The sequence below is a fragment of the Emydura macquarii genome, unplaced genomic scaffold, assembly GCF_026122565.2.
Source record: "Emydura macquarii macquarii isolate MOO-44397 ecotype Brisbane River unplaced genomic scaffold, CSIRO-AGI_Emac_v2 contig_2948, whole genome shotgun sequence".
In the NCBI taxonomy this organism is placed as follows: Eukaryota; Metazoa; Chordata; order Testudines; family Chelidae; genus Emydura; species Emydura macquarii.
The window spans coordinates 4,420,200-4,447,972 of record NW_027133085.1 but is presented as its reverse complement, the minus strand read 5'-3'; the positions used below and the strand labels follow the sequence as shown (position 1 = coordinate 4,447,972).

The window sequence follows — 27,773 nt, the reverse complement described above, 5'->3', positions numbered from 1 at the left end:
ACAGAGTCCTAGTTTGTCAGTCATCAATAAGGCTGCTAGGAGCTCACACCTTAACTCTGGACTAGCAACTCCTTAATCAGCACCCTCCTCCAAACATCTTTCTTTATCCCTTTCCCCCAGTAAGCACTGCAAAGAATTTGCTATATTTTCTTTCTGAAAAAAAAAAAAAAAGGCAGTTTCTGGTTCAGGCACAGGTACTGTACCTCCATTCTCGCTTGGTCTCTCACTCTATCAATCATTTCAGCTTGGTTAATTGGAATCATGGATCTCCTCTCCTTCCAGTCCCAGTTGTCAACTCCTACCTTTCTAACCTTGCTAGGCACACTACCAACAAGATCTTTTTTCCTGTCTCACTCAAAAATCCTGACTAGCTCCTTCTACACTTGTAATGACCATCTTGTTTCCAACCTCCTTTTTCAGCAAGGCTCTGAGAAAAAGCCATCTTTTCTTACTTTAGTTAACTAGGCATTAGAGTAATGTTCAAATCTCACAACTGAGATTGCCCTTCTGTGATTTGCCCTCCTTGGTTCTGATCTCATCCCCCAGTCTTCTCAGACTTGACTGAATGATTCAGTTAGAATTACTTGCCTCTGGGAAAAAGTGGGTATGTCCAGTACCATTCTCCAATTTGAATTGAGATCTTCTGTCATTCATTTCCTAATGGCTGATCAAAGCAGCACATCTACTTTCTATTCTTACCATTTCAGAGTGGCACCCAACACCATATTAATCTTGATTCATTGCCTAATTCTTCCAACTCCTATCTATTTTTGTGATTATTCAGTTTTAGCAGATGTTTCTGTTGCATCCATATACATTTTTACAAGGTTGTGTGTATGCTAGACCAGGCAATCATCTGTTTGCACATGCTGTTGGGTATGTATTTATATGCCTATTTGTGCATATAAAATCCCAATTTGCATGCGAAAGGTTGGCACTCAAATACACGATTGCCTTACGCCAGGCTTTATGAAAACATGGGCATAACAGACAGCTTTTACTGTTAGATTAATCTAAGAATAAAACAACAATATAAAGAGGGAAGCAGATAAACAGAAAAAGTCTTGTATAATTCTATTTCATAGTGGGATAGGATACGAGTGCAATGGAGAGGCAAGTGAGTCAACAAATACTTCAAAATATTATTTGTAAACTGCATACCAAAGTCCCTGTGTGAGTGTGTAACCTGAATTCCTTTAGAAATCTAGGTTTAATTACACTATTCTTCTGATTAAACATCTTGTAGCATCCTATCATATCAAATGGTCAGACAATTCAGAGGAAAGATTTTGTGCTGGCATACGGACTCAGCTCCTTTTCTCTTTTTTCATTCGCATGCAGGCATGCACTGTGTAAGCAGATTGCATCAATTCCTTTTTCCTCTTCAAGTGAAGTCTTTTATTGATGCAAAAACTAAATAGTTATTTAATTTTAAAACAATTTAAATGTCTTTATATTTATTAAATATATTGTATCTTTTAGAGGAATAGAACCACTCCCCCCCCAATTTTTAATACTGTGATAGCATGAAAGCCTATGAAATTGAGAATTTAACAACGATCATGCCTAATATCTTTCCAGTTTTGCCTAGATATGTTACTTTCGTGTTTGTAGTATTTGTGTATCCAGATGCTTAGCATAGGGAGTAGTACAAGTATTAAAAAAGGTAATTTATGGCAATTGACAAATTGTTAAGCTTGACAACTGTGCATATACACATTGGGCAGCTTTTCCACAGAGTCCAGCTATCAGAGATAGAGACCTTTATTTTCCTTCAGCCAATTTCACAGTATTCGTTCTTAAACTGAGTAAGAATAAGATTTCATGAATATCAAATGCTTTACTAAAATCAAAATATCTGTCTTGTTTTCATCCCTTTAATTTTGTAATTCTATTAAAGAAGCCTTCAAGTTTGTCTGAATTTGTTCTTTTGATGAATCCTTGTGGTTTATTCTTTGTCGTTCCATTATCCTTGTAAAACAATGATTCTGAGTTTTGGGATCATGATCCAAAAGTGGGTTGCAAACCCTTTTTTCCCCCTGAAGGAAGAGTTGTTTTCTATACAATCTAAACTTGATTTAAAATCAGGTTTATTGTTTGGTTGTAAAACTAGTTGCCTGAATGTAAATGGTTGCAGTAATAAAGTTAGTGTGTACGGTTTTGGGAACTAGACAATTTTCAAAGCTTTTAATGTGTGTAAGTTTATACCTTAATATATTTTAAAGTGCACCATTTGCCACCTTTATTTTCTGAAGGTAATATCTACTTTGGTTCAGTTCGGCACAATGCATTTTAAATTACGTTCTTATGTATTATAGCACACAGTTTTGCTTTAGTTTGTTTTTTGGGGAGGTTTGGGGGGGGTTTGTTTGAAGGGTGGTGGGTTTTGTTTTGTTTTGGGTTGTGGTTTTGTTTTTTTTTGCTAAAAGCATAAAGGATTCTGGAATATGGGGGTAATGGAAGAAACACTGGGTCATTTGTGGGGGTCTTGGAAGGAAAAAGATGTTGTTTAGGAGGTTATAGGTGAGGAAAGGTTGAGAATCCCTGCTCTAAGGCCCAAATCCTGCCTTCCGGCACACGTCTGAATGTTGGACCTAGCTTTGGTAGAACAAACCCTCCCTCACCTTTGTGGCAGAGTGGCTTTGCAACGCCTCTATTGCCATTATTGCAGTAGCCATCACAGTCATAACGTACTCTTTCCACCGTCAAGAGGAATGTGAAATCCATGTAGTAATAAATCTTCTGGTCCCTTCCATGGCTAGTTACTATGCATGGAGCAGGTGGGGGAAATGAGTGTTTTCCTTTGACAGCAGAGGGTTTTTCTGACCAGGTGAGGCTTTTGAAATCAAGTGAGGTCTCCATTTAATGGCACACACCTCCAGTGTTCTGAACTGGATCCAGCGTAGATACCCAGTCTCACAAAGTGATGTGAATACCTTCACCATTCTGTCCGAGGCCTCTGTGGGTATGTCTGCACTGTAATTAAACATTTACAGCTGGCTCATGCCCACTGACTCGGGCTTGCAGGGCTGGGATGGTGGGGCTGTTTTAATTGCCATGTAGATTTCTGGGCTCCAGCTTGAGTCCAGGCTCTGGGACTCTCCTACCTCACAGGGTCCTAAAACTCTGGCTCCAGCCCGAACCTGGAAGTCTACGCTACAATTAACAGCCCCGCATCCCAGGCCCCTTGAGTCCAAGTCAGCTGGCATGGGCCAGCTGTGGGTTTTTAACTGCAGTGTAGACATATTCTCAGACAGTTCCCATCTCAGTGGAGCCCCATTGTAACACTAATCACCTTGCCATGAGAATCTCTGACAGTCAGTTGCCACCTCTCACAGGATCTGATGCAGTGGTGCTTTAGCTCTGGCTAAGGCATTCGAGTCTATGAGCCAAGAAGGCAAAACAGGGTCATTTGAGGAGTCTTCAGCAGGACTCTTCCCTTCTATTCAGGGCCTGTCAAACAAGCACTCATTTTGGTCAATTTCCCTGGGTCCAGTCATCCTACCTGCTGGGAGACTCGTTCAGTCGTCATGAGTCCGGTCCTCCAAGTTGCTTACAACCCTTCCCAGCTTGGAAACGAGTGGAGAGTGTGCTTATAAAATCTGCAGATGATCCCAAGCTGGGAAGGGTTGCATGCACTTTGGAGAACAGGATTACAGTTCAAAGTGGCCTTGATAAATTGGAGAATTGTTCTGAAAACAAGATGAAATTCAATAAAGACAAGTGCAAAGCACTACACTTAAGAAGGAAAAATATACAACTACAAAATTGGGAATAGCTGACTAGGCAGTAGTACTGCAGAAGAAGACCTAAGGTGATAGTGAATCCCAAATATGTGCAGGTGCAGCGATGCAGTTGCAGAAAATGCTAGTATCACTCTGGGGTGTATTAACAGGAGTGTTGTATGTAAAACATGGCAGGTAATAGTCCCATTCTACTTGCTCCTGGTGAGGCCTCAGCTAGAGTATTGTGTCCAGTTTTGGGCACCACACTTGATGAAAGATGTGGACAAATTGGAGAGAGTCCAGAGGAGAGCAACTAAAATGAAAGGTTTAGAAAAGCTGACCTCTGAGGAAAGCTTAAACTGATATGTTTAGTCTTGAGAAAAGATAACTGAGGGGAAACGGGATAAATCTTCAGACAAATTGAGGTGTTACAAGAGAGGACAGTAATCACTTGCTCCAATGCCCTCTGAGGGTAGAACAAGTAGTAATAGGCTTAATCTGCAGCAAGGGAGAGATGTAGGTTAGACATTTGAAAAAAAAAAATTTCTAAACTATAAGCATAGTTGAGTACTGGAATAGGTTTCCAAGGAAAGTTTTGGAATTCCTGTCATGGGAGATTTAAGAAGAGATTATTCCAACGTGTCAGGGATAGTATAGTATACTTGGGCCTGCCTCAGCATAGGGGTGGGGCTGGACTAGATGATTTATCAAGGTCCCTTCCAGTCCTACGTTTCTATGGTTCTGTCTCAGATTCTTGGTTGTAACTAGGCTTCTCTCATCAAAAGAGAAGCAGAGTTCTGTTTCCCTTCCTGGTCAGTCAGGAACAGAGCTAGACCTTGTTTTAACTTCACACCTGACATCTGCTGCAGATGTAGTGGCATGGGACCACAGGCCCTCATTAACCTCCTCTTTGCCAGTGTGGGGCCTGTGTTGCCCCATCACAGCCTCCTATGTGGTCTGTATTAGACCAAGATCAATCTATCATGTCTTCTCTTGGCACTTTAGGTCAGACCAGGATACTACCTTCCTTCCCTATGTGTTTCCTTTCCTGGAATATGTGACCCATATGCCATCCTACCTTCATCCTCAGTGGCTGAGAGTAACATGAAAAGACTGAAGCAATTCTCTGCTATGAAGTTTGTTATGGCCAAGAAGCCAGATTAATTATACCATATGCCTGAACAGCACTATGGGTTTTTTCGTGTTGTGGTGGTTTTTTTTGTTTGTTTTTTTTTTGCACACCAGCCCAGTCCTTGATCTACAGTAGCTTCAGCTGCTGCTGAACAATCCAAAACAACCCCATCTGACAAGGAATCCAGAACTTTGGCAAAAAGTTATGTCTCCTCTGCTTAGTTATGAGACTGTGCCATTTCCAGGCAGTAACGGCCATTTACTCTGTGAAATAAGTTTACATCACAGCACTGAGCAGAGGACCCATGAAAAAAGTAGTAACCATTGTGACTATGTGTGCTCACATCCTCTTGAAAAATCTCTCTTGCTATGGACAGCCAGTGGCTCACAATTACCATAAAGGCTGTGAATCCGGGTCACTATCGATATGAAGTGTGACTTCAGATTCAGGAGGATTGATACCAGGTTTGCTCATGTTCTGGACTCCTGTGATTCAATGACTAGTGTAATATTGGTTTCTGTCCCTAGTATCATGTTCATTTAAATTTCCAAGTTGATTGTCATCAGATGAATAAAAGACTCATATCCTTGAAGTATATTATTAGAACAAATCCATTGTCTTATCAAAATCCAAACCCACTCCCCATGGGCTCTGTAGTCTTCCAGATGCCTCACTATAGAGGACTAGGAAGTATTTGCATGGCAGCTACCTGGAACAATTTGCTTTCCATGGAACCAAGTCACAGAAAACAAAATGAATACCAGGAATACCATGTCTTGTCTTTTTCATTTTCAGTGATTATTGTTTTATGATTTCCTGTGTTACAAAATCGTGTTTAGAATTTCAAAGAATAATTTACTGGGAAAATGTTCAGTTGTTATCCGTTTCCTTTTTAAGGTTCTGTTTTTCTTCATTTATGTATTTTTTAATCTGACTAGGATATCTTGAAGCAACGGTTAGACCAGTTGTTGGAAGAGAACACTAACTTAAAAGCTCATCTGCTAAATGTGGAACAAAATGTCAAAAATGCAGACAGTTCTAGTGCATTACATTTGCAACTTATTGGTGAGTTTTTAAAAACACTTGTTTAATAACTTTTGTGTCAGAGGCAAATCCACAGCTGTGTTCTATCTTTAGGGTTAATTTGTATATTATGGCCAGATTGTGATGCCTTTAGGCACACCAAGTAGTACCTCATTCCACAAGTAGTTCCATGGCAATTATTATTTGCACTATCTTAGTGCCATGGGGCCGTAGAGATGGGCCAGGACCCCCATTGTGGTAGGTGCTGGGCAGACAAAAAGACAGTCCCTGCTCCAAGCATCTTACAAACTAAGTAGGAGACAACAGATGAATATAGATAGGAGTACAAGGAAACAATGAGACACAATTGGTCAGCATAATAAGTAATGGTCTCTGAACACCAGCAGCCTACCCCTTGTCAAGTTTTTTGTAGGCATCACAGCAAAGGAGATTGGAGGAGGGATTTGAAGTGGCTATTTAGGTAGCTCTGTGGATGTTTACAGGGAGTACCTCCCAAGTATTTTGGGGCAGCTTGGGAAAAAGTACAAAGGTGCTTGTTTGAAAATGTAAGTGGGCAGTGGAGGCTGGCATCATGGGCTGATAGGAGGCAAGGATGGACAGATTGAAAGTGAACAATAGGTAACATGGCAGTTGATTGTGAAGGGACTTGAAAGTGAATACAAGTAGCTTGATGCAATAGGGAAGGGGAAGGCAGTGGAGGAATTCAAAGACAGGGACCACAGCACAGCTGAGAACCTAGCTCACTGTTTTAAAGTGATAGTCAACAATTTCTCAGCCAAGTCAACACATTTAAAGTTCACAAACTTTTTCTCTTAATGCTTATTTATTGATCATGTGTTTGCACATCCAGAGAGTCTAAAATTTGCTTAGTACTAACCAGAATAGAATGACATGTGGCACATAAGTATGGATTAAAGTCCACTGACTGCAACCTTATTAATAATTTCAGTAGCATTAAACTGTAGATTATACTATTAACTTGGTGACATGATTCCCTCTAGGGGCCTATCAACAAAGTTCCAGTATGCCCAAACAAAAGATGCATTTCGTCCACCCACAGAGCTCCACTTTCCCCCTTCCTCATGAATGGTATCAGGGCAATAATACGAGGAGTGCCATGTAACAATGCTAGATAACAAGGCCTGACATGCCATGACATCAGTCTAGCATCACACACACAGAGGAGCCCAGAATCTGGGATGAGCAATAAAGAGCACCAGTTATGCAATGATTACCATCTTCAATTACTAGTCCCTGGGAAACCAAAGAACCCTCCAACCAGCTATGAATGCTCTAATAACTAACCTGAGGTCTACACTTAAAATGCTGCAGCAGTGCTTCATTGAAGATTCTACTATGCTGATGGGAGAGCTCTCCTATCAGTGTAGTTAATTTACCTCCACGAGAGACTGTCGCTATGTCAATGGGAGAAGCTCTCCCATGGACATGGCACTATCGACATTAGGAGTTAGGTCAGTATAACTGCGTTGCTCAAGGGTGTGGATTTTTTACACCCCTGAGCAATACAGTTATACCAATGTAAGTTTATAGTGTAGACCTGGCCTGAGTCTGCTACAGTGTCTCACTGATTAACTCTGTCCTTACTGAAAGCACTAAAGTCAGTATAATACCTATCACTCAATTTCACATTTCCTTCTTGCACTTCCAGTGCAAATTCACATTTGCAGAAGAATTTGTGACCTTTTTCCTTTCTGAGAGCATTAAAATCATAATTTTTTGGACAAATGCTCAAAAAAACGAATGGAAGAGGATTGCAAATGCCAGCTAAGAACACTTGCAGTTTTTATCTGAATGAATGCCCTTGTTTACTTTTTTTAGGAAAAACAGTCTATTAGCAAATATCAGCATCTCTGTAGGCAAACAGTGATAGCTGCATACCATCAGAAAGAGGCATACATAGACTCATAGAAATAACTGGTAAAAAAGGCCTGTTAAATCATCCAGTCCATCCTTCCTGGTCAACGCAGCATTATTCACCACAGTAACGTTCACCAGTGCAGTTTTACAAGATGCAGTTTCTACCATTTAGAATTCACTGTTAAGAAATTTTCCTTTGCTCAGTTTAATACTGAGGGCATTTATTATCACTGACTATATTGCACACACCTTTGGTAATTTTTTTTAAAAGAACAAATTTTATAAGTTTCCCCTTCTTAAGTTTTTGTGGTACCTATATTTTGGGTCTAAAAAAGGTTGACAGGTCCATTTTTAAAATGATTTGCCTTCTTGTTGAGCCTCAGTATTCTTCAATAAATTTCTCACGCTTTTGCATCTGGGTACTTGTACATTTTAATTACTCCAGTACCAAAGAGTGAAACACAATTTACTTGAATGCCCACCCAGCCACCTCCAAAAAATCAACCCTCACTCAGTCAAAAAAATTAAGCCTGAAAGCAAGTTTCAGAGAATCAGACATGTAGGGCTGGAAGGGACCTCGAGAGCTGAACAGTGGAGTCCAGCTAAAAGCACTCACCAAAATTATACTTCCTTTAGAAAAATTCTACTTTCACTCACACACACGCACACCTATCCACAAAAGGTCTGAAATTCAACATCTAGAGGATCCAAACAATTCCCCTGTACCTTATAACTCTTCAGAAGCTCAGGAAGTTTAGTTTATTTTGGGAGGCAGGAGTGAAAGTCAGGCTAGCTTCAAAGTTAACTATGGAGAGGCCACTGCCAGCATTTACCTTATCTGTAAAGAAGAGGATCGACAGTAAATTAGGCTCCTCATCGCTAGATCTATAAAAATAAGGTTTCCTGATCCTCTCATCTTCCCCCTCCTCTCCAATATCATGCTTTGTATGGGCATTTTGGAGCCTTCAGATTTTTGGGAAGGCATTACTTTTGAATTAGAAAAATAAGTTTCTGTAGTTCATGATACTAATATTCATATAGCATGTTTCAGCCTGGAGGATCCCAAAGCACTTTATAACCTTAACAACTACTATACTAACTGTGTACATGGATCCCATCACTGCTATGCAGCATCTCTACAGTGAAATGTAGCCACTGTTCCCACTATGCAGCAATATTAAACAGTTTAAAACAGAAGGTGAAAATAAAATTTACAATGGTGTCATAAGGCAGCCAGACCTGAGCACCATCATGCTGCAGACAACAGCATGACAGGTGCACCTTCCTCAGTTTCCCTCCTGATCCTCCAGAAATAGTTCAGTGCATCATCCCAAGTGTAAATATAGCCCTTGTGGGTTCATTTATTACAATAGTCACATGAACAAAAATCATAAACAATGTCCCATGACCATAGTCTTGATTTCCTCCATCATAGTCAAAATACCATTCCAGCATACCTCACCATGTCCCAGCTCTCCATTGTAGTCCTCTCCTGTCCTTGTACCAGGCCAGCTCTCCAGCCCTTTCAACTGGAGTCTCTCCTGGGAAGAACTGGCAGAACTCTCAAAGCCTCTCTGCCAGGAGCTTCCTTGCCAGGGAGCATCCCTCACTCCCCATAGCCCTCTCATGGTTCCTCTGACTCCAGCTCTTTGGCTTGGAGTCACAGGCATCTTCATCTTCTTCTACTGCTGCATCTCCTACTCTTCCTGCCCTCTGACCCTGGCTCAGGGACACCAGCCACCAAGTCTCTCTTGCTTTTCTCCTTGCTTTCAACCTTCTCCCAAGCTCCAAATGTACAGTCTGCAGCAGATCATCTGCCTTTTTCCTCCCTGCCAGGCAATCCCCACCTGCCCTCATCTTGACTGGTTCTGATTCACCAGCTCGCTCACTGATCCTTTATAGCCCACAGGTGCTGCCTCACCCTCCTAATTGGAAAATGGAAACACTTGCTCTGGCACAAGGGAGCTGGACCTGCTTCATTCACAGGGACCAGCCAGATGGAAACTGCAAGGGGAGGTTTATGGGTAAAATGTAACTATCTGCACTGAAATCAATGGCGAGCCTGTCGTTGACTTCACTTCAGGCCCATGGAGAATGTTTTGGGATCTTTAACTGACACAGAAGGGCAGGCTCTCAACTTTAGGTCTCATCCAAAAGATGGATATTCAGTCTCAGTTTATGCTACTATACAATATTTACCCCTCTGAGATTAGGTTGCATTTTCATCAAAAGATTATAGCCTCCTTAAGATATTTTGTCTCTTTCCATTTTAGATCTGCAAAACCTTAATCAACAGTTAAGAAGTGAAAATATCAACTTGAAACAGCAGCTTCAGCACTCTGATCAGATTCAGGCGCTTGCAGAGATGGTTCAGGAAAGTCATAGGTATACAGAAGGTCCTGGTCAGAAATAAAAGAAACTACATAAGAAACCCAGATCCTTGGCATATTGAATAGTTTGAAATTTTAAATTCATTCAATTTTGAAGTACCAGAGCTTCTCAGTTAAATGTTTACTATGAGAGGAAAATGTTCAATACATTTAAAATGTAAATGTGTTGGGGCTTTTATTCTCGGTGTTTAATGAACAACAATGGAAAGTTTGTTACTCGATGATTGCCTTACTGCTCCATAGCAAAGCTTTTAGTCCAGAATACTGAGTTCTCACTGGATTCTCTGGAGGCAGCGTAAAATGGTACTTAGCAATCAGTCTGCTCAGCCAACTCTCTGCTTCTTAAATTGACAAACTATAAATCTCAATCAAGAGCAACATTTTAAATATTTCATTGGTTTTTTTTAAATTTTAACCTGCATCGATTTATACTCAGTTGAAACATGAATAAGTTACTATTCTGGAGGAGGGTGGGTCGAATGAATTAAAATGTTAATTGCAGAAGGAAAATGATCAGCTAACAAATTTTCCATTCTGCTTCATGACATCTCCAATAGTGCTTATGTAACAAGCAGCAACGAATTGAGATGGGGGGAAGAAAAAGATAATGGGCCTGAGTTAACACTATGTGTCTCCAGTTGTACACTAGTGTAAGTCAGTCAGTGGAGTTACATTGGCATTAAAATGGTAATGCTGGGGTGAATCAGCCCCCAAAAATATAGAATTCCTACCCCCTATGGAAATTAGGGTTTGGACCTATATAGGGACCACTGCCTGAAGTATGTTCCTACCAGAGGAGGGCTCTCTGGGGGATCGAAGGACTATCTTACGTTTTATAAAAGTACACATGGTCAATGTTGCTACTTTTCAGATTTCTTCTTGGTGTGCAAGTGCACTCACTACTTGTTGTTCCTTTAGCCATCTGGTGATAATCAACCTGCCTATTCAAAGAGGTACAGCGTGCTGTGATACCCTATGGAACTGGTTGGGTAAAGGCCGTGTGCCTCCCTGATGCAGCCCTACATCAATATTACCAGTGAGGTGTGAATGTGCGAGATCTTATGCATTTGACACAGAAAGGAAAAAAAGGATAATAGATTTTCTTCTAGGTTCTGTATAAATTGAGATGGAATGTTAGTGCTCTGTATACATAGCTCCGAGGGGCAAAAAACCTGAATTTTTACTTAGAGGCACTAGCTGAGATGGAGAAATCGAGGCTGGCCCTCCCACTGGAGGCAAAAAGTCTGGGTAGCAGGAGGAAACAGGACAGAGCAGATGGGTTGCTAAGCAACAACTTGAACTGCCTCCAGTTTCACTACAGAGAGAAGACCCCTGACTTTGGCTGACTAGCTGGAGAGGTTATATGCAAGAGAGACACTAGCTATGTTTTATAAAGGTGTAGGATTAGGATTTTAAAGTGTAATGAAAATGAATTATTTTAATTCTTCTAATAAGTGAATAGTGGTGCTCCTGGCAAATTGTGAGACCTAGAATCTGAAGTATGCTGTTTAGCTACAGAAGTAATAATAGCAGAGGTGTTGGCAGTGCCAGGTTCCACATACACTGTCCTACTAACTAATGTTTTATGTTTGTACAGTGCCCAGGGGATTGGATGGCTGATTTTATAAATTTAATAAATAAGTTTCAACCATAGTCTGGTGGGGTCATCTCTTAGGAGCAGAAAGTATGGTAGGCTCTATGCCCATTTAAACATTGCCTTCTCTCTGCTAAAACAGTCAGCAAGGGGTTGAGTGCTATATTTTTTTTGTGATGTAGTTGCATGCTATTTAAAGAGATTAACTGAAACAGCAAGTTTATTGTAATGCAGTGTAGGCCAACTGTCCAATGGTAATGACTTTCAGCCATTGATCAACTTGGACTGATTTAAACCAGTGGCACATACTGTAGCAAAGTCCCATAGGGTCTATTAGGAACAACTCATTTTAAGCAGGCCCTGCTATTCTACAGAAGCCAGAGATTCTCTCTAGAAAGTTGATGCAGCTGTAGCATCCCTCACAAAGGATTGGAAGCTTCTTCAGCAGCCCGTAGAGCCTCTCTGGTAACCACAACTTGCTGGAGTCACAATGTCCTGGTATAATAATTAAAAAAAAAAAAATCAGCTCCCAGAATCATGACGAACTCAAGTCAATACTAAAGATAATATACTTATCCACTGTATTTATGTGGCTGGACCACCATCCAGGTGCCGATGGTGAACACCACTGCAGCAAACTCAGTGGCTTGAAGCCAGTTCTGGCATTTTGTGGGAATGACCTTTGTCCTCAGTATAAATCACCTGAAACAAGTTCTCTTGGTCACCAAATGGTCACCTTCTGTAATATAGTTAACAGTTTTATATCATATACTATTAATACATTATATGTAATCTACTAATAAGAAATTAGTGTTTCCATCCCGTAATAGAATTACTCAGCTGGTGAAAGAATAGAAGGGGCATGACCTCAAACCCTTTATGTTGCTTTAGTAAGTTGCTATCGCTTTCTGTTTAGGGGAGATGAGTTTTGGGCCTTATTGTGAGATGGTTGTGGTGCATAATGCTAGAAAAAGTTCCCCTTATAAACTTTGTTTTTGCATGACTTACATTTTTGACACTTGTTCTTAGCATCCGTGTCAGTAAATGTCTGAAAAACTGATGTATATAACTTCTTTTCAATGTGATCTGGAGATGGGACAAAACTAGGGGGGAAATCTTCAGGTAAAATGGAATGTGGATCTGATAAATCCCAATTTTGGATTTGGAGAAACAAAAGCACCTTTGGTTTCGCCCATCTGTGTCCTAAATATGTGGGGTGTGAGTCGGTGCTGTGCCTCTGAAGGATGAGGGTTACAATAATAATGTAACATAATACAGTATGTCTATATCTGGGCACTTATGAGGATTTCAAAATTAACAACAGCTTATTTTATAGCGGTTTCAGTGGCTAAAAATAGTGGGCCAGAACTTCAGTAAAGTAAAATATTATATTAGCTGAGGATTTGGTTCAGTGAAGGCAAACTTGTTCATATAGAGAGCACTTCTACTTGAATTGTATTATTGAGGCAAATCTTGCCACTAACTAAGGAATGTTTACTTGCTCATAAATTATTCCTAAAAATACCTCTGATGTCTCTCTTCTTTTACACATTCAAAGTGAAAAGGTTAGCACAGAGTAGTTTGTTCTGTAGTAGAATTACAAAGAAATAGTAGTACCAGATAAAAACGTGAAAGGAAGTAAAAAGACTTCTGTAAAATGGTTGAAATAATAAGCGCATTTAGTTGTTTGGATTGTTTATTTGCAGAACTTTGGTTTCTACCAATGAACACCTCCTGCAAGAATTAGCAGAGACACGTACACGACACAGGACTGAAGTTGAGCAGCTACACTGGAGTTACAATCAGCTAAAAAAAACAATGGATAAACATCCTCATAGCAACATGGACAACAGCAGGTGTTAGTGACAATACAAGGAAATTTGTTGTAAATGATTTATAAGAGGTGACACCCTTGAGTTCATCTAATGGTGTGAGCAAACATTTACAATTGCACCATTAGTTCATGTCTTTGATACCTTTTATTTATTTAACATTAATTGTTTTTCTGTCTTTGTGCATTTGTGTATATATATATTGTTCAGCAGAGATTTCTCCAGAACAAATCTTCCCTTTCCTTTTTACAGAAACATGGATATGCAGGATGGCAGTTTAAACCCAGTCAGAAACTTTGATTGAATACTTTCAGTCCAGAAGTCAGGGCTACTTAATTCTCAGTGTGAGCGCAAAATTAGAACTCTTATTTTGAAATCAGGATCATAAATGCCAATGACTGAGTTCGTTCACAAGGACATACCTCATTTTTTTTATATATAATTGTAGTACTGTAACATAAGTTGAATGATAGCACTAATTCATTCTTATGCACTGAATACTCCTGTTTAAGTTATCAAATGTAACATTAAACATGGTTTAGAAGGGAAGTTCTGCAGCTTTTAAGGAAATAGAAAATATTTACTTCTTGCTTTCTCAGTACTGCTGTGGGTGAACGAACACCTGTAACAAGAGGTGAAAAGTTTACAAAGAATGTATCTGTAATAGTCCTTTGGCCTATGTATGATAGATAGTAACTTTAGTTATTTCATTTTAAACAACACTATCAAACATTTTCCCTACGCAGCCATCATTGCCTAAGGCTTTTATTTTACTCTCCATAACTTGACTGAGTATGAGCTGTACTCTGTACTCCTTCACCTACCAGTATTCTGAGAGTGGATTCTCAGGCAGCACAAAGGGGGTGGATTCTAGCCAGCAGAAAATTCCCCTGTCAAATCTGCAGTGAATAATCTTTTCTGATTTTAAAAAATTAGCAGTTAATGTGTGATGCATTTTACTCTCTTCTGCAATATAAATGGATCAGGCATAATCTGTTTTTTAATATAGTCTGATTCATCACTTTACTGAATACTCTTCTCACCATCTTTTTCTAATAAAAGAAATTCAGATTATTGGATCTCGTGCTAATTACTCAATTCTGATAGTAAAAGTGACGTATTTACTATATGATAACAGCTGTTCTTGAGTTAAGTAATATTACAAATTCATATGTAACTTTAAAAAACGAAGGGGTTTTTTTGTAGTTGGATTAGTCCAAAGGGTTCTTATACTTGAGACTTCACATAGATATACTTCTTAATGCAGGCAAATTGCTGTTGACATTTTTGAAGAATACGTGTTTCATAAATAAGCATTATGTAAGAGATTATAAATTATATAATAACCAGGCCCAACACTTTTTATTAATATTTAACATTTGAATGTATCGATTCCCCGAATACAGCTATATGTGCTTTTCCTTTTTGGAATCTTTCCAGTGAACTTAATAAACAAAACAAACTAAAAAAAAATCATGCCTATGTACTAATAGCAGTCACCTGCACATCCATGGTAATGTAAGCCCTAATTAATCATATTCATCATGTGGGCTGTCAGTGGGTCATGACTGGCAAGAATCATGGCTAGTCTGAATGTGATAAGCAGGGTTGGGTCTTGTCACTATTTTTAGATAGAAGCTGTGGAAGGAAATCCAATGGTGCTGCCTGGATGTAGACAACTGGGCTGTGGGATTGCATTAATAAATGAATGAAACATTGGGCTTGGAACAGAAGTTCATTTATCTCGTTTTTTTAAAATTGGACAAATTTAGTCATGGTACAAGACTATTAATTAAAATTATATTAAACCACTGTTTTATTTTTTTTAACACTAGCTTCCCCCTACTGCTCAGTAAAAAAGTTGCCTACATGGCCATGCTGTAAGAAAGGCTATTTGTGATTCAGAAAGTGTCCTTTCCCCTCTCAGTTGGTACAGAATCTGTGTTAGCATAGGATTAAGAACACCTCTAATGCAAATGAAGCTTTCTTTCCAATATCCTGCCAGCTTACTGTCACTATAAAGCCCATGGCCCTTTATGCAAGGGTTGAAGTGTTAGCCCCACCATCCTAGCTAAATCCCAATATGAGTCTTTGTCCATTCTGTCTGTCAGAACAATTCCCCCTGTGTCTCAGTTGGTTACAGTATTCTTCACTTTCTGTTTTAAATTGATGTGTAGTGTTGCTATGTACCATCTTCCACTCCTGTAGATCCATTTCAGTGGTCGCTTAAGTGACTAATATACACATAAATGATTTGTCTCTCTCTCCAACAGAAGTTCTTCCAATAAAAGATATTACCTCCCTCACCCGTCCTGTCTCTCTAATAAACTGTGACTGACTTGGCTACAACACTGCATAAATATAAATGATAAAGTCTTTTCGATACTCCATAATGCATAGTGCTATAAAAATACATTATATACACTAAGATATTGTGCACATAATGTAAAACCAGCAGATCATCATTTTTTCCTGGTGCAAATTTTCACCTTAACATTAGCATATTTACACCTTAAATGTCAGAGGTAGGGTTAAGAAGCATACCTTTACAACAGACAGAGCTTGGAGAAAGAGGGGTTATCAATGAGAGCAATATAAACACACTTGCAATAAATTAGCAAAAATCCTATTTCTAAGCTCCCAGGAATCTTTACTGTTGGAAAAAGGGACTTGGTTTGCTGGCTGGGTGAAAAGGATTTTGAATATGAGAAATTGAGGGAAACAGAAGTCATTTCAATTACCATAAAAAAGGGGATGAGGAGGAAAGGAAAAGCAAAAAACAAAGTGAACAGGAGCAAAAGAGAAACTAAGAAAGAGGAAAAAGTCCCAAAGTATAAAAATTCCCTCTGTTTTCTGAGGTATGTCTTCACAGCACAGTTAGTTCAGGCTCTTACTCAGGTGTTGTCCCTCAAACTCCCTCTCATCCACTCATGCAAATGTCTCATCTGAGTTAAGTGGTGCTTTCATTCAGGGCTCGCTGACACAGCTGCAAGTATGGGTTAGCGCCTGCTTTCATTCTGGGTGGTAACCAGCTGCCTTTGTGGTGAGAAGGCAAAATGAATCACTTTAGCGCACTGATAGTCTTCCACTGCCTTCCCACAATTCTCCCCATATGCCCAGAAGGACGAACAAGTTCTCCCATAATTCACTAGGAAAGAATCACAGAATGTACAGTAGCATAAAGAACCATAGGATATGCCCCTAGAAGCCATAGTGACACAAACGGAGGAGCGCAGCACCATTGATGACAGAGTAACGTGGGTATGGCTTTGCATTGTGGCTAAACTAACTCCAGTCCTCAAAACCATCTCTTAGGATAACTGGATAGTGAAGACATATGTTAAAGGTATGAAAACAGACAGAAAGATAAGATTCGGCATCTGAGCCAGGGAGAGATGTAACAAACACTATTTTCTTCCATCATTTCATGGCTTAGGAAAGGGAATTGATCCTGTCCATCTCATCTACTTAATTTAATACATCCATGGACTGAGTTGGGGAACTGGACCAGGACTATACAAATGGACAAAAAAGACGCTGCAGTGGAACTTGTGAATTAGGTACAATTGCTCACATTGTTCCAGCTACAGCAACAACTCAGACTTAACCTTTGTGATTGTACTTTCAGCATCCTTGGATTTTGAATGATTTTGTACTTGCAATTATTGCAAAAGTGTGTAATCCATCTGTGGTGTCACATTTTATACACTATTTCATTTTATGTTGTGGAAAATCAACATCCAAAAATTTGCTATGTGCGTAATATTTTCTTGTGTGATGAAACTCACAAGAGCAAAGTACGTTTATGGCATAAGTTTTCTCTGAATATTCAAAATTGTCTGGAAATGTAGACAGGTACTACAGAACCAATCTACTTTAACTGATTCCCTACAAATATACCTACAGTGTAAACCTTACATGTTCTAGGCATGCTAAATTGACTGTAAATAAACCAGCAGATAAAATCAAAAGACAAATGGGATTTACCAAAGGAGCGATTTTGCTAAATCAACTTTTAGATAACACATGACATTCTCTTATTATAGGACACATCAAGACAAGCACATTTTGGCCAGATGCCATTTGAATAGAAATAGAAGTCTGGACTTCGTTTGGACTTATTTGCTTTGTGCTGTATAAAAATTCCCCACTTATGAAGGCCATTTGGCACTGAAGCTTTCTCATTTTTCTAAGAGTGATTCTGTATTACCACATTGCCTTGGATACATAAACAGTATACTCCATCATTGCCTTATCAGTATTTAATTAGAAGATTCAAACAAATAGTTGTGTAGTTAGTTATGAGGGAAATATTCTGTGTTGGCCAAGTTCTCAGTTACACATGCACAATAATTTTGAAGTCATAGTGGCTGTAAAGCTGTAAGGGAGGGCAGGCTGTGGCTTAATGCTGCTTCGAGTAGTGTCCCTATGGGTGCTCCACCGTAGGTGCGCTTGCGTCCCTGTTCTGCTGATCAGAGAACTTTGATAGCAGTGTCTGTTCGGCCTGCATATGCGCTGTCCCTCCTCATGCCCTTCCACAAGGCCAGCCAGCACACAAGGCAAATCCCCCTCAGTTCCTTCTCAATTGCCCCTGGCTAGAGATGGAGTCATTAGCGGTGTGTTTGTGAACCATTCTCTCTCTCTCTCTCCCTTAGCATTTCATTAGCAAGTTAATCCCCTTTTTCTCTTAGTTGTAGATTTATTTATTTCTCTTCCTTTAAAAAAAAAAATACTTATTTCCCCTTTGTCTGGGGCCCTTTTCCCCCAGCATGGGGTATGCCCAGCTCACCGGGCTTCAAGATGTGCTTTTTGTGTAAGGAAGCCATCCCTGTAGTGGATAAACATTCTTGCTATATCCCGCTGCCTCAGAAGTGTGGTCTCTGCCAACAGCCCAGGTCTCGAAAGCCCAGGAAAGTGAGACAAAAACTTACCTTGATGAAGGCAGCTCTTCGGTCTTCCCTGGACCCATGCCAGGAGTCACCCAGATGATGTAAGTCTTCACCACAACCCTTGACATCCAGGGATAATGGGTAGAAGAAGACAGCCGCGGAGCTTTCACATAAAAGAGAGCTGTGAGGCCTGACCCAGCTGAGAAAGATCACAGTCCAAATATGATACCCATAGTTGACGAGGGTCTGGAGTAGCAGGTACCATTGATGCGCCTAAAGACCGGATGGACATAGACATGGAGCCAACAGTAGACAAAGATAAGGACAGCGACCGCACCACCATCAAGACAATTCTGCCAGTACGAGCAGTACCATCATATCGTCAATAGGTAGCCACATAGCCTTGGAGCACTCAGTATGGCCAATATCCCCATTCCCTTCCAAACTAACCCACCAACAACCACTATTGGCACTGGTTCAGTGAACATCACAAGAATTCCGACACTCAAGAGAACTGATGGTGTCCGATATACCAGATTCTTCCTTGCTTGGTACCTGGGCTCTGGTACAGAGTTGTCTTTTGTCACAAGAATCTTTACCAGCACCATGCCATGCACCTCCATTCTCCAGCAACTCAGATAGTGAGCTAAAGGATGTCGTCTCTCATGACTCCTCCCACTCTCCTTTTGCCGCCCACTATCAACCGGGGGTTCCCCAGTCATACACTCTGCCTGCTCCTCCATCACCATGGTACAGCCAGCTATGGGCACCACCATCAGGACCTATCCTATCACCCCAATAGCCCTACTAGGATCCCTGGGTGACATATAGCCTTCACACCTCTCAGGCATCCAGTGTGACTCATGGTGAGTCCTTGAAGCTTCTCCCTCAGTCATGGCATCCAGAACCTCCAACCCTCCAGAGTAGATCATGGAGGATCAGAAGGGTAGATTTGAGGAAGAAGTCATGCCAAGACCAACATCTCTTCCTTCTCCCCAGATGAGGCAGTGATGCCCCTCCATGGTCGTTAGCCAACTCTTTCAGGCTATTTCAGGACTTGGCACAGAGGGTAGCAGACATGCTGCAGATACCCCTTGAGGAGGTAAAAAGACACTCATCATGAGCTCTTGGACATATTGCACTCCTCCTTTACCTGCAGAGTAGCCCTCCTCATCAATGAGGCCCTTCTGGACCCAGCCAAGACTATATGTCAAACCTCAGCATCGGTTACTCCTATCTGTAAACCGGCCGATAAGAAATAATTACATTCAGCTAGAGATATAGAATTTCTTTTTTCTCATCCCCCTTTAATTCTATTATTGTGGATGCTAACACCAAGTGAGATCCACCCCCTATGATAGGGATTGGAAATGCCTTGACCTCTTTGGAAGAAAGGCTTATTCCTCCACCACACTGCAATTTAGAATTGCAAACTATCAACTACACAAAGCTCAACACCTCTATTGACCGTCTCCCAGAGGTCACACCATGATCAGTTTCAGGCCATTGCCAATGAGGGACATCTAGTGGTCAAGAGAGTACTCCAATCAGTGCTTCATGCAGCTGACACAGCAGCCTGGTCCATCTCCACTGCAGTGGTTATGCGGAGAACATTCTAGTTGCACCTTTCTGGCTTCCCTGAGGAAGTGCAGGCTGCCATAGAAAGCCTTCCCTTCAAAGGCACCAAATTGTTTGCTGAGCAAAATGACGTGTCTCTCCATATGCTTAAAGACGCTAGGGCCACTCTCCATTCATTAGGGATTTATACTCTTGGACAAAAAAGGAAGTTTAGTCCACAACATAAATCCCGCACGTTGCATTTTCAAACCCAATGCTTCTATGAGCCTCAGAGGAAAAGATCCAGGTTTTCTAAACTTAAACCATCAGGCCCACAGCCTTCTAAATCACAACTATCTCCTTCAAAACATCAACAGATCACTTCCCTCTCCTCAATGCCAACTGCAGCTGACCAATCCAATACACCTCTTTGGGTGCCATCTTGCTTCATTTCCCAACAATTGGAAACTCATAACATCAGATTGATGGGTCCTAGAAATCATCCGCAATGGGTACTCCATCCACTTCACCTCCCTCCCACCCCACAACACCCTTCCCTGTCCCTCTTCAGGGACCCTTCTCACAAAAGATTATTACGACAAGAAATAGACCACCTCCTCCACCTAGGAGCCATAGAACCAGTACCTAAACATCTGCGAGGCAAAGGTTTTTACCCTCATTATTTCCTGATACCCAAGAAGAAAGGAGGTTGAAGACCCGTACTGGACCTCTAAACTCTGAACAAATTAATCAAAGCTAAAAAATTCAGGATGGTAATACTGACAGCGATTATTCCATCTCTGGAACAGGAGATTGGTTTTTGGCCCTTGACCTACAGGATGCCTATTTCCACATATCAATCCTACCTTCGCACAGACGATTTCTTAGATTTACCTTGGGTCATGACTATTACCAATATAAAGTATTCCCCTTTGGCCTCTCATTGAGCCCACCAGTATTCTCCAAGGTCCTCTCTGTAGTTGGAGCTCATCTATGTTCCCAGGGGATCATGATCTATCCTTAACTGGACAATTGTCTCCTCAGAGCCTGCTCCTTCAATGAGGCCTGCTGTATTATCCAAAGTGCCATAGACTTGTTCACGGAACTGGGTCTACAGATCAACGTTCAAAAATTGACCTTCACCCCTGTACACTGCTTAGAGTTCATAGGGGCCAATCTCGACTTGTTATAGGCGAGGGTGCTCACCCGCAGCACAGGTTCCACACCTTAGCCATGCTCATAGAGACAGCACAAAACAGCTCATAGAGACAGTGCCCCCAGACACTGCTTCCAACTTCTGGGGCATGTGACAGCCGGCACATCTTTGATACCTCATGCCAGACTTCACATGCGGTGCCTCCAGATGTGGTTCAGCTCAGTCTACAGACCGAACAGATATAGATTGGACACACCTCTAGCACTACACACCAGTCAAATACTCCCTAGACTGGTGGAAAAATCCAGCAAATGTCTGCACCGGGATCTCTTTCATGCAAACTTTCCCATCTCTACTCCTCATCACCAATGCATCCTTCATAGGATGGGGTGCACATCTAAACACCTTATGACACAGGGAAAACGGTCATTCACGGAGTTGTCTGTCCACATCAAACGCCTTGAAGTCAGGGCGGTCAGGAATGCCTGCGCCCATTTCCTCCCACTAATCAAGGGAACACACACACGAGTCCTAACAGACAACATAGCATGTATATGCTACGTAAATCAACTCGGCAGCACCAGATCGCCCTCCTTTTGTGCAGAAACACTAAATGATTAATCTTCTGCATTTCCCACAGCATCATGTCAGTGGCTTGCCTTCCAGGAATACAAAACTTGATAGTGGACAATCTGAGTTGCAAGGTCCCACGCAACCATGAATGGTAAATAAACGCAGCAGTAGTTATCAGACAGTGGGGGACACAGACCACAGACCTGTTTAACCACTTAGCTCAACAAGGAATGTCCATGCTACAGCTCCAGGCCAGGGATAGGGCAACACTCCTTGGGGGATGCTCTCCTTCCATGAGAGAAGGACTTTTTCTATGCCTTTCCCCCGTTCTCCCTACCATCAAAAGTCCTATTAAAGAGGAAGGGCAAATGTTATACTGATTGCTCCCAAATGGCCGAGACAGACTTGCTACCCTTATCTGTCAAGGCTGGCGACATGCCCGCCAAATCTCTCCTGCCCACTCTATACCTCCTAGCGCAGAACAAAAAATGCACTCTTCACCCCAAGTTGCGGATACGCCACCTCAAGGCCTGGCTCCTTCATCGTTCCAGCACATAGAAAAATCCTGTTCTGAGGAGGTACAGGACATGTTAATACACAGTAGAAAATCCACTACATGTCATACTTACCTGCAAAAGTGCTCCAGGTTAGGTGTAATTCCAGACAAATATCTCTGACATCTGCTACTCTCCCAATAGTTCTAGCCCAGTGGTTCTCAACCTGTTTACCATTGTGGGCTGCATATTAAGCTCTCTGTTATTTGGGCTGCATCCACACAACATATATACTACCTGCAAGCCCGCTGACAGGAATTCTGGGCCTCAGGGCAGAACACTCCCGCCCTCCCCCCGACACCTCGTCTGTCCATGGCCCTGTCCACAGTCCACCCCAGGCCCTGCTCCTTCCCCACTCAAGTCCCCCTCCTCTCTTCCACACATCCTCTTCCCCCAGCCAGCGAGCAACAGCTGGGCTGGCTGAGTGGGGGGGGGGGAGGAGAAGAGGACGGATGTGATGAGGAGGTGAGTGGGGGAGGCGAGGAGGGACACAGACACACGGGGTGAGCAACGGCGGGGGAGGGGGCTGAGCCGAGAGGGGGACGTGGCTGCAGGACGACCAACTGGAGAAATGGGGGTGTGGAAGAGAGGAGGGGGGCTGGTGGCGAGTGGGTCTAGCGGGGCAGGGCCTAGTGGGGGAGGTCTGTGGGGCCACGGGTGAAAGAGACAGGATGGGGAGCTAGTCTCCCCAAGGGGAAGACTTTTAAAATCTTTTTAAATTCCTTTTAACCTTTGTAAAAATCACCAGCCCCCCTAAGCAATTGCCCCCTTTGCCCCTGCCCCCATCGGTGGGCCTGACTACCTGTACGGCCCTGAGGAAGTCAAATGGGCCACAGCTGTGTGCAGACTGGGCCACAAGTGGCCTGCAGGCCAAAGGATGAGAACCACTGTTCTGGACTATATATTAACTCTTAAAAAAATCAGAGGTCTGTCACTCAGTTTACTCAGAGTTCACCTAGCAGCTATAGTGGCCTTCCACCAAGTAGAAGGATACTCAGTGCTCACACACCCAACCACAAAGTGATTTCTCAAGGGTATAGTAAACCTTTTTCCCTACCCAGACATTCCACCCCAACATGGGACCAAAACCTGGTACTAAAGAGCCTGACAAGACCTCCCTTTGAACCCATGGCTACTTGTTTGTTCACATACCTGTCAATGAAGACAGCCTTCTGGGTGGCAATTACCTCAGCGAGGAGGATAGGGGAAGTGGCACTGACGGTACCCCCCCATACAATGTTCTTTTGGGACAAGATCACTCTCAGCCCACAGCCGAAGTTCATCCCCAAATTGATCTCACTTTTTCACATAAACCAACTGATTCACCTCCCAACGTCTAACCCCAAGCCTTACCATGATATCAGGGAGGCTATACTTCACATGGTCGACATTAAGAGAGTGCTGGCCTTTTACCTGGATAGGACGAAGGCATTTAGGAAGTCTCCTAAGCTTTTCCTTTCCATTGAAGAGAGGTCTAAGAGCACAGCGATATTGGCCCCCGAGACTCTCCAAATGGGTCTCAAACTGTATCAAACAATGCTATCAGATTCGCAACATAGCATTTCCATCTGGAGTCCACACTCACTCCACAAGATCGTTTTTTTCCGCCATCACCTTCCTCAAGATTGTCCCCATCTTGGAATCTGTAGAGTGGCAACCTGGGCGTCTGTACATACCTTCCTCTTTTGCCACAGATCCAGTCAGGCGCCCTCTACTGGCTAAGCATCAGACTGCTGTGATGGATCCCAGTCACTGGATTTCCAGGTATTTTAAACCTCTGGAGTCCAACCATTACACCTCAGTGTTGGGCTTCCAAAGCACAGACAATCTGTCTAGCACCCCTCCTGAGAGCTGGAACCTGCTGTTCAGTTGTCTTTAAGCATAGACTTAAGTGCTTTGCTAAATAGGGATCGATTGAAGAACATGCTTTAAATTAAGCACATATGTGCTTTGGTGAATTGGTGCTGTGGTTACTATGCTGTTGTCATAACCACTTGTATAGTTTTAGAAACTTCAGTCTCACTTAATTACATTCTCATGAAAATACCTCAGGATTATACAGTCTCTACCTCAACCAGATTGCTATGCCATAAAGCACTTGAGTTGATTTTGCAGCATTAACACAGTCAAAGCTCTCACTCAATTCAATGGGAATCTGGTTAAGTTACAGAGAGTATCAGGCTAAAGAGGGAACCAGATTCTCAGCCCTACTCCAATGCAAATCTCTTGCCAGGGATACACCAGGTGTCCGCGCATCCCCTTCAGTTTTAGATCCAGCACGGGTAGCTCCTCTGTCCTATGGCAGGGCAGGCAGTGGAGGGACCAGAACATAATGCACTCCGAAGATGAATTTGGCATATGGAACCTAGAGCACTGGATCTAGCAGGTGTGGTTTGGCTTTGCTCCCAGCTTGCTCTAAGATGTACATGGGGCTGAGGCCAGGGGATATTCATGGAGCCAGACTCCCCCCTTCCCCCTGCCTCTCTGATGCAGTCCAGTGAAGCTAGAAAGAAGAGACTCTGGCCCAGTTAATTTTAAATATTATTTTTTATTAAATAGTACTATGCTGAGTACCCAGATTATGTATACTATGTGTGTAGGTATACACACACACCTATATATGGAATTGCACAAATACATAAATACAGGCTCTTGAAATCGATCACTGAAAATCCCAAGCTAATTGTGTCAGTCAAAGGAGCCTAAGGGAAATAGGTGCCGGCCATCCCACTGAAATTCAGTGGGATTTGGGCACTCAACTCAAGCAAGCTCCTTTGAAAACCCTATCCTTAATTTCTAGGTTCCCAGTAAGCTATAATAGTGGAATGTAAAACACCCTTTCCTTAGAGATTTTTGAGTTAAAAAACTGACCTTTCCATCAAAAAAGCAACAAAAGGTCATGTGCTATTTGATTTCTGCTGTTCCACTGACCGACCATACATAGGGATAACTTAAAAAACGACAAGAGTTCTTTGAGGCAATCACGTTGGGTATAGTGTGAGGCTGCTATGGAGAAATAAAGGTCATCTGAGGTTTTCAATTCTACTTATCAGATTTTAGCCAAAGACATTTCCATAGGCGTGTTTGTCAGGTAGGTGATTACAAAAATAATATTAAATTCCAATGGTATGTATGGGACAATTCAGTGGTATGTTGCATTATAACATGTTCGATCATAGTTTGATATTAGTATTGTGATAAAGTAGGACAGTACCATGTACAGCTTCCAACTTAGTACTTCTGCAACTCTTAAAACAGCCAGCAATGTTATCATGATATTATCTGCTAATTATTAATACTATTTAAAATGTTCTAAGTTTTGATGAAATAACTTCATTCTATTACTTGTTAGCATACAACTGCTTGGAATTGAGGAATATTGATATTTATGGATAAAGGGTCTGTGATTAAGTTAAAAACCTTATTTGTTTAAAATAATGAAACTAAATAGTGTTGCAGCATTAAAAAGTCATTGAGGGAGAGCAACTACTCCACTGATAATTTCATCTCCCCAATTATCCAACAGGCAAGATAGTGACTCTCTCCAAAGTCCATTTGCTCCACCAAGAAAAGAATATGTTTTCTTTTTCAGAAGGGATTACATTTATTTTTAAAAAACCAAAACCCTCTCTTATAGTGACGGCTGTTCCTGGAAGGAAAGCATTTCATTTCACAACACTTTTTGTCCAGAATAGAGTAGCAGTTTAGATCTTGAGATCAGGGACCAGTTTAAGTAATGTGACTATCTAATAGGAAACTTATTCACGATGAACTTGTATTGATTTTTATATTTTCAGAATTCTAGTGTCATAATATTGCTTAGTTCTTATGCTAAGCATCACTTTGCATCTTCACAGCACTTTGCTATCATTAAATAATCCTCACATTACCCCCCAGTAAAATAAATAGATAAGAATAATGATCCCCATTTTGACAGATGGGGAAACTAAGGCTGAAGGGAAATGTGTCTTTCCGGGGTGGGGGCGGGGTCAGTAAGTGAAGTGTTTTTTACCTTAACAGCTAAACTTCAAAGTTACTTGTAACAGACAGTTTAACTAATAGGGAGTTGATACTTTACTTTACTTTACATTTACTTAAGGAAACAAGAGACTAATATGTATTAATACATTTATTGATCACTTTACCAACTTAAGGTACAATTTTATACAATCATCAGCAGTATCATACAGTATGAGAAGCTATATTTCTAAGAAACAATGGCATACATAATACAATATGAATTTTACCAAAAGTTTTCAAGCCAAGCTTTTACAGTGCTAATCAGACTACTGCCATACTAGAACTTTCCCCCTAAACATAAGGAATAATGTTGTTTACTTGAGAAAGTAGCTTGTCCATGGTTAATGTAGTTTTAAAAATTAGCATGACCACTTTGAAAGGTTTAAACATCCATAACATTGTCATTACTTTAACATTCATACTGATAAAGTGATATATTTAATACTTTCTAGCATTATTGAACAGTGTAAAAATATATATATTTGTTTCCTTTTTCCTGAAAAAAACTAGTACAAACTAGTAGTGTATGATCCCCTTTCAAGTTTCTTTCTTTCCTTTTTAGGTTGAATAGTAGTTTAAATGAAATTACGATATGGGAACAGAGAATCACTAATGTGCTTCCCTATCACCTCTGTCATAGTTACTAGGCATACTAACCCTGTAGCACTGGTGGGTCCATCTTTCCTGCCATTAAAGCCAGTGGATGAAATCCTATCCCCTTGTGTTCTGCAATGAAAAATGCCTGGCTCCCTTCATTAAGAGGTTAAATACTGCAGAATGTTTAGCCATTATAGTAAAAAATTAAGAGATGCTACGCTCAAATAGTTCATTTGCAATAATGAATTTTTAAAAATCAGTGATAATTTAGTCAGAAAAAAGTAAACTTGTAAGGTTAAATGATCTTAGGTTTTTGCAATGTTGAAAATTTCACAGTGGACACAGTATGTTAATACAGATGAATGTTAATGTTTGCAATAGTAAACATTGAGTACAAGCTATCATAAGCACACAGCAGCTTCCCAATTTTCTGGGCCAAGATAAAAGACATAACAAAACAGGACACGAAATTATAAGGTTAATTTTAGATATTTATCAGGCTGTACAGGGCTCCAAAGAAGCCAAGAATCAGACCCATCTCCATGACACAACTGCGGCTACCACTCTAGGTAGTCAAAGCCAAAGCAGTTCTCCTTCCACAACAGTGAGGTTAAAGTGGGCAGATCCTGACAGTAAGCACATCCAAACATATGCAGATATGAGACAAACCAGATGTATATATTAGAACAGGATGAGACAGATAAAAGATGTAATTAAAGAGCAAAAGATAATATGCATAAATAAATGGCCATGGCTGAAAACGAATTAAAAAAAAACACACACAGAAACTGAATTCAAAAAATATTCTTCTGTATAAATATACATTTTTCCT

At 41.1% G+C, this 27,773-nt stretch overlaps 1 protein-coding gene across 1 annotated transcript in view; it reads left to right on the top strand.

Moving 5' to 3' along the window:
- The window catches only part of CEP72 (centrosomal protein 72), a 44,160-nt gene extending 28,271 nt beyond the window's left edge, over positions 1-15,889 (top strand). Inside the window, exons 12-14 of the mRNA XM_067569843.1 lie at positions 5,796-5,922; positions 10,053-10,164; positions 13,470-15,889. Of these exons, the coding sequence (XP_067425944.1) occupies positions 5,796-5,922; positions 10,053-10,164; positions 13,470-13,626 (396 nt within the window). The 3' untranslated portion in view covers positions 13,627-15,889. The remainder of the gene's footprint in view (positions 1-5,795; positions 5,923-10,052; positions 10,165-13,469) is intronic.
- Positions 15,890-27,773: the final 11,884 nt, after the last annotated feature.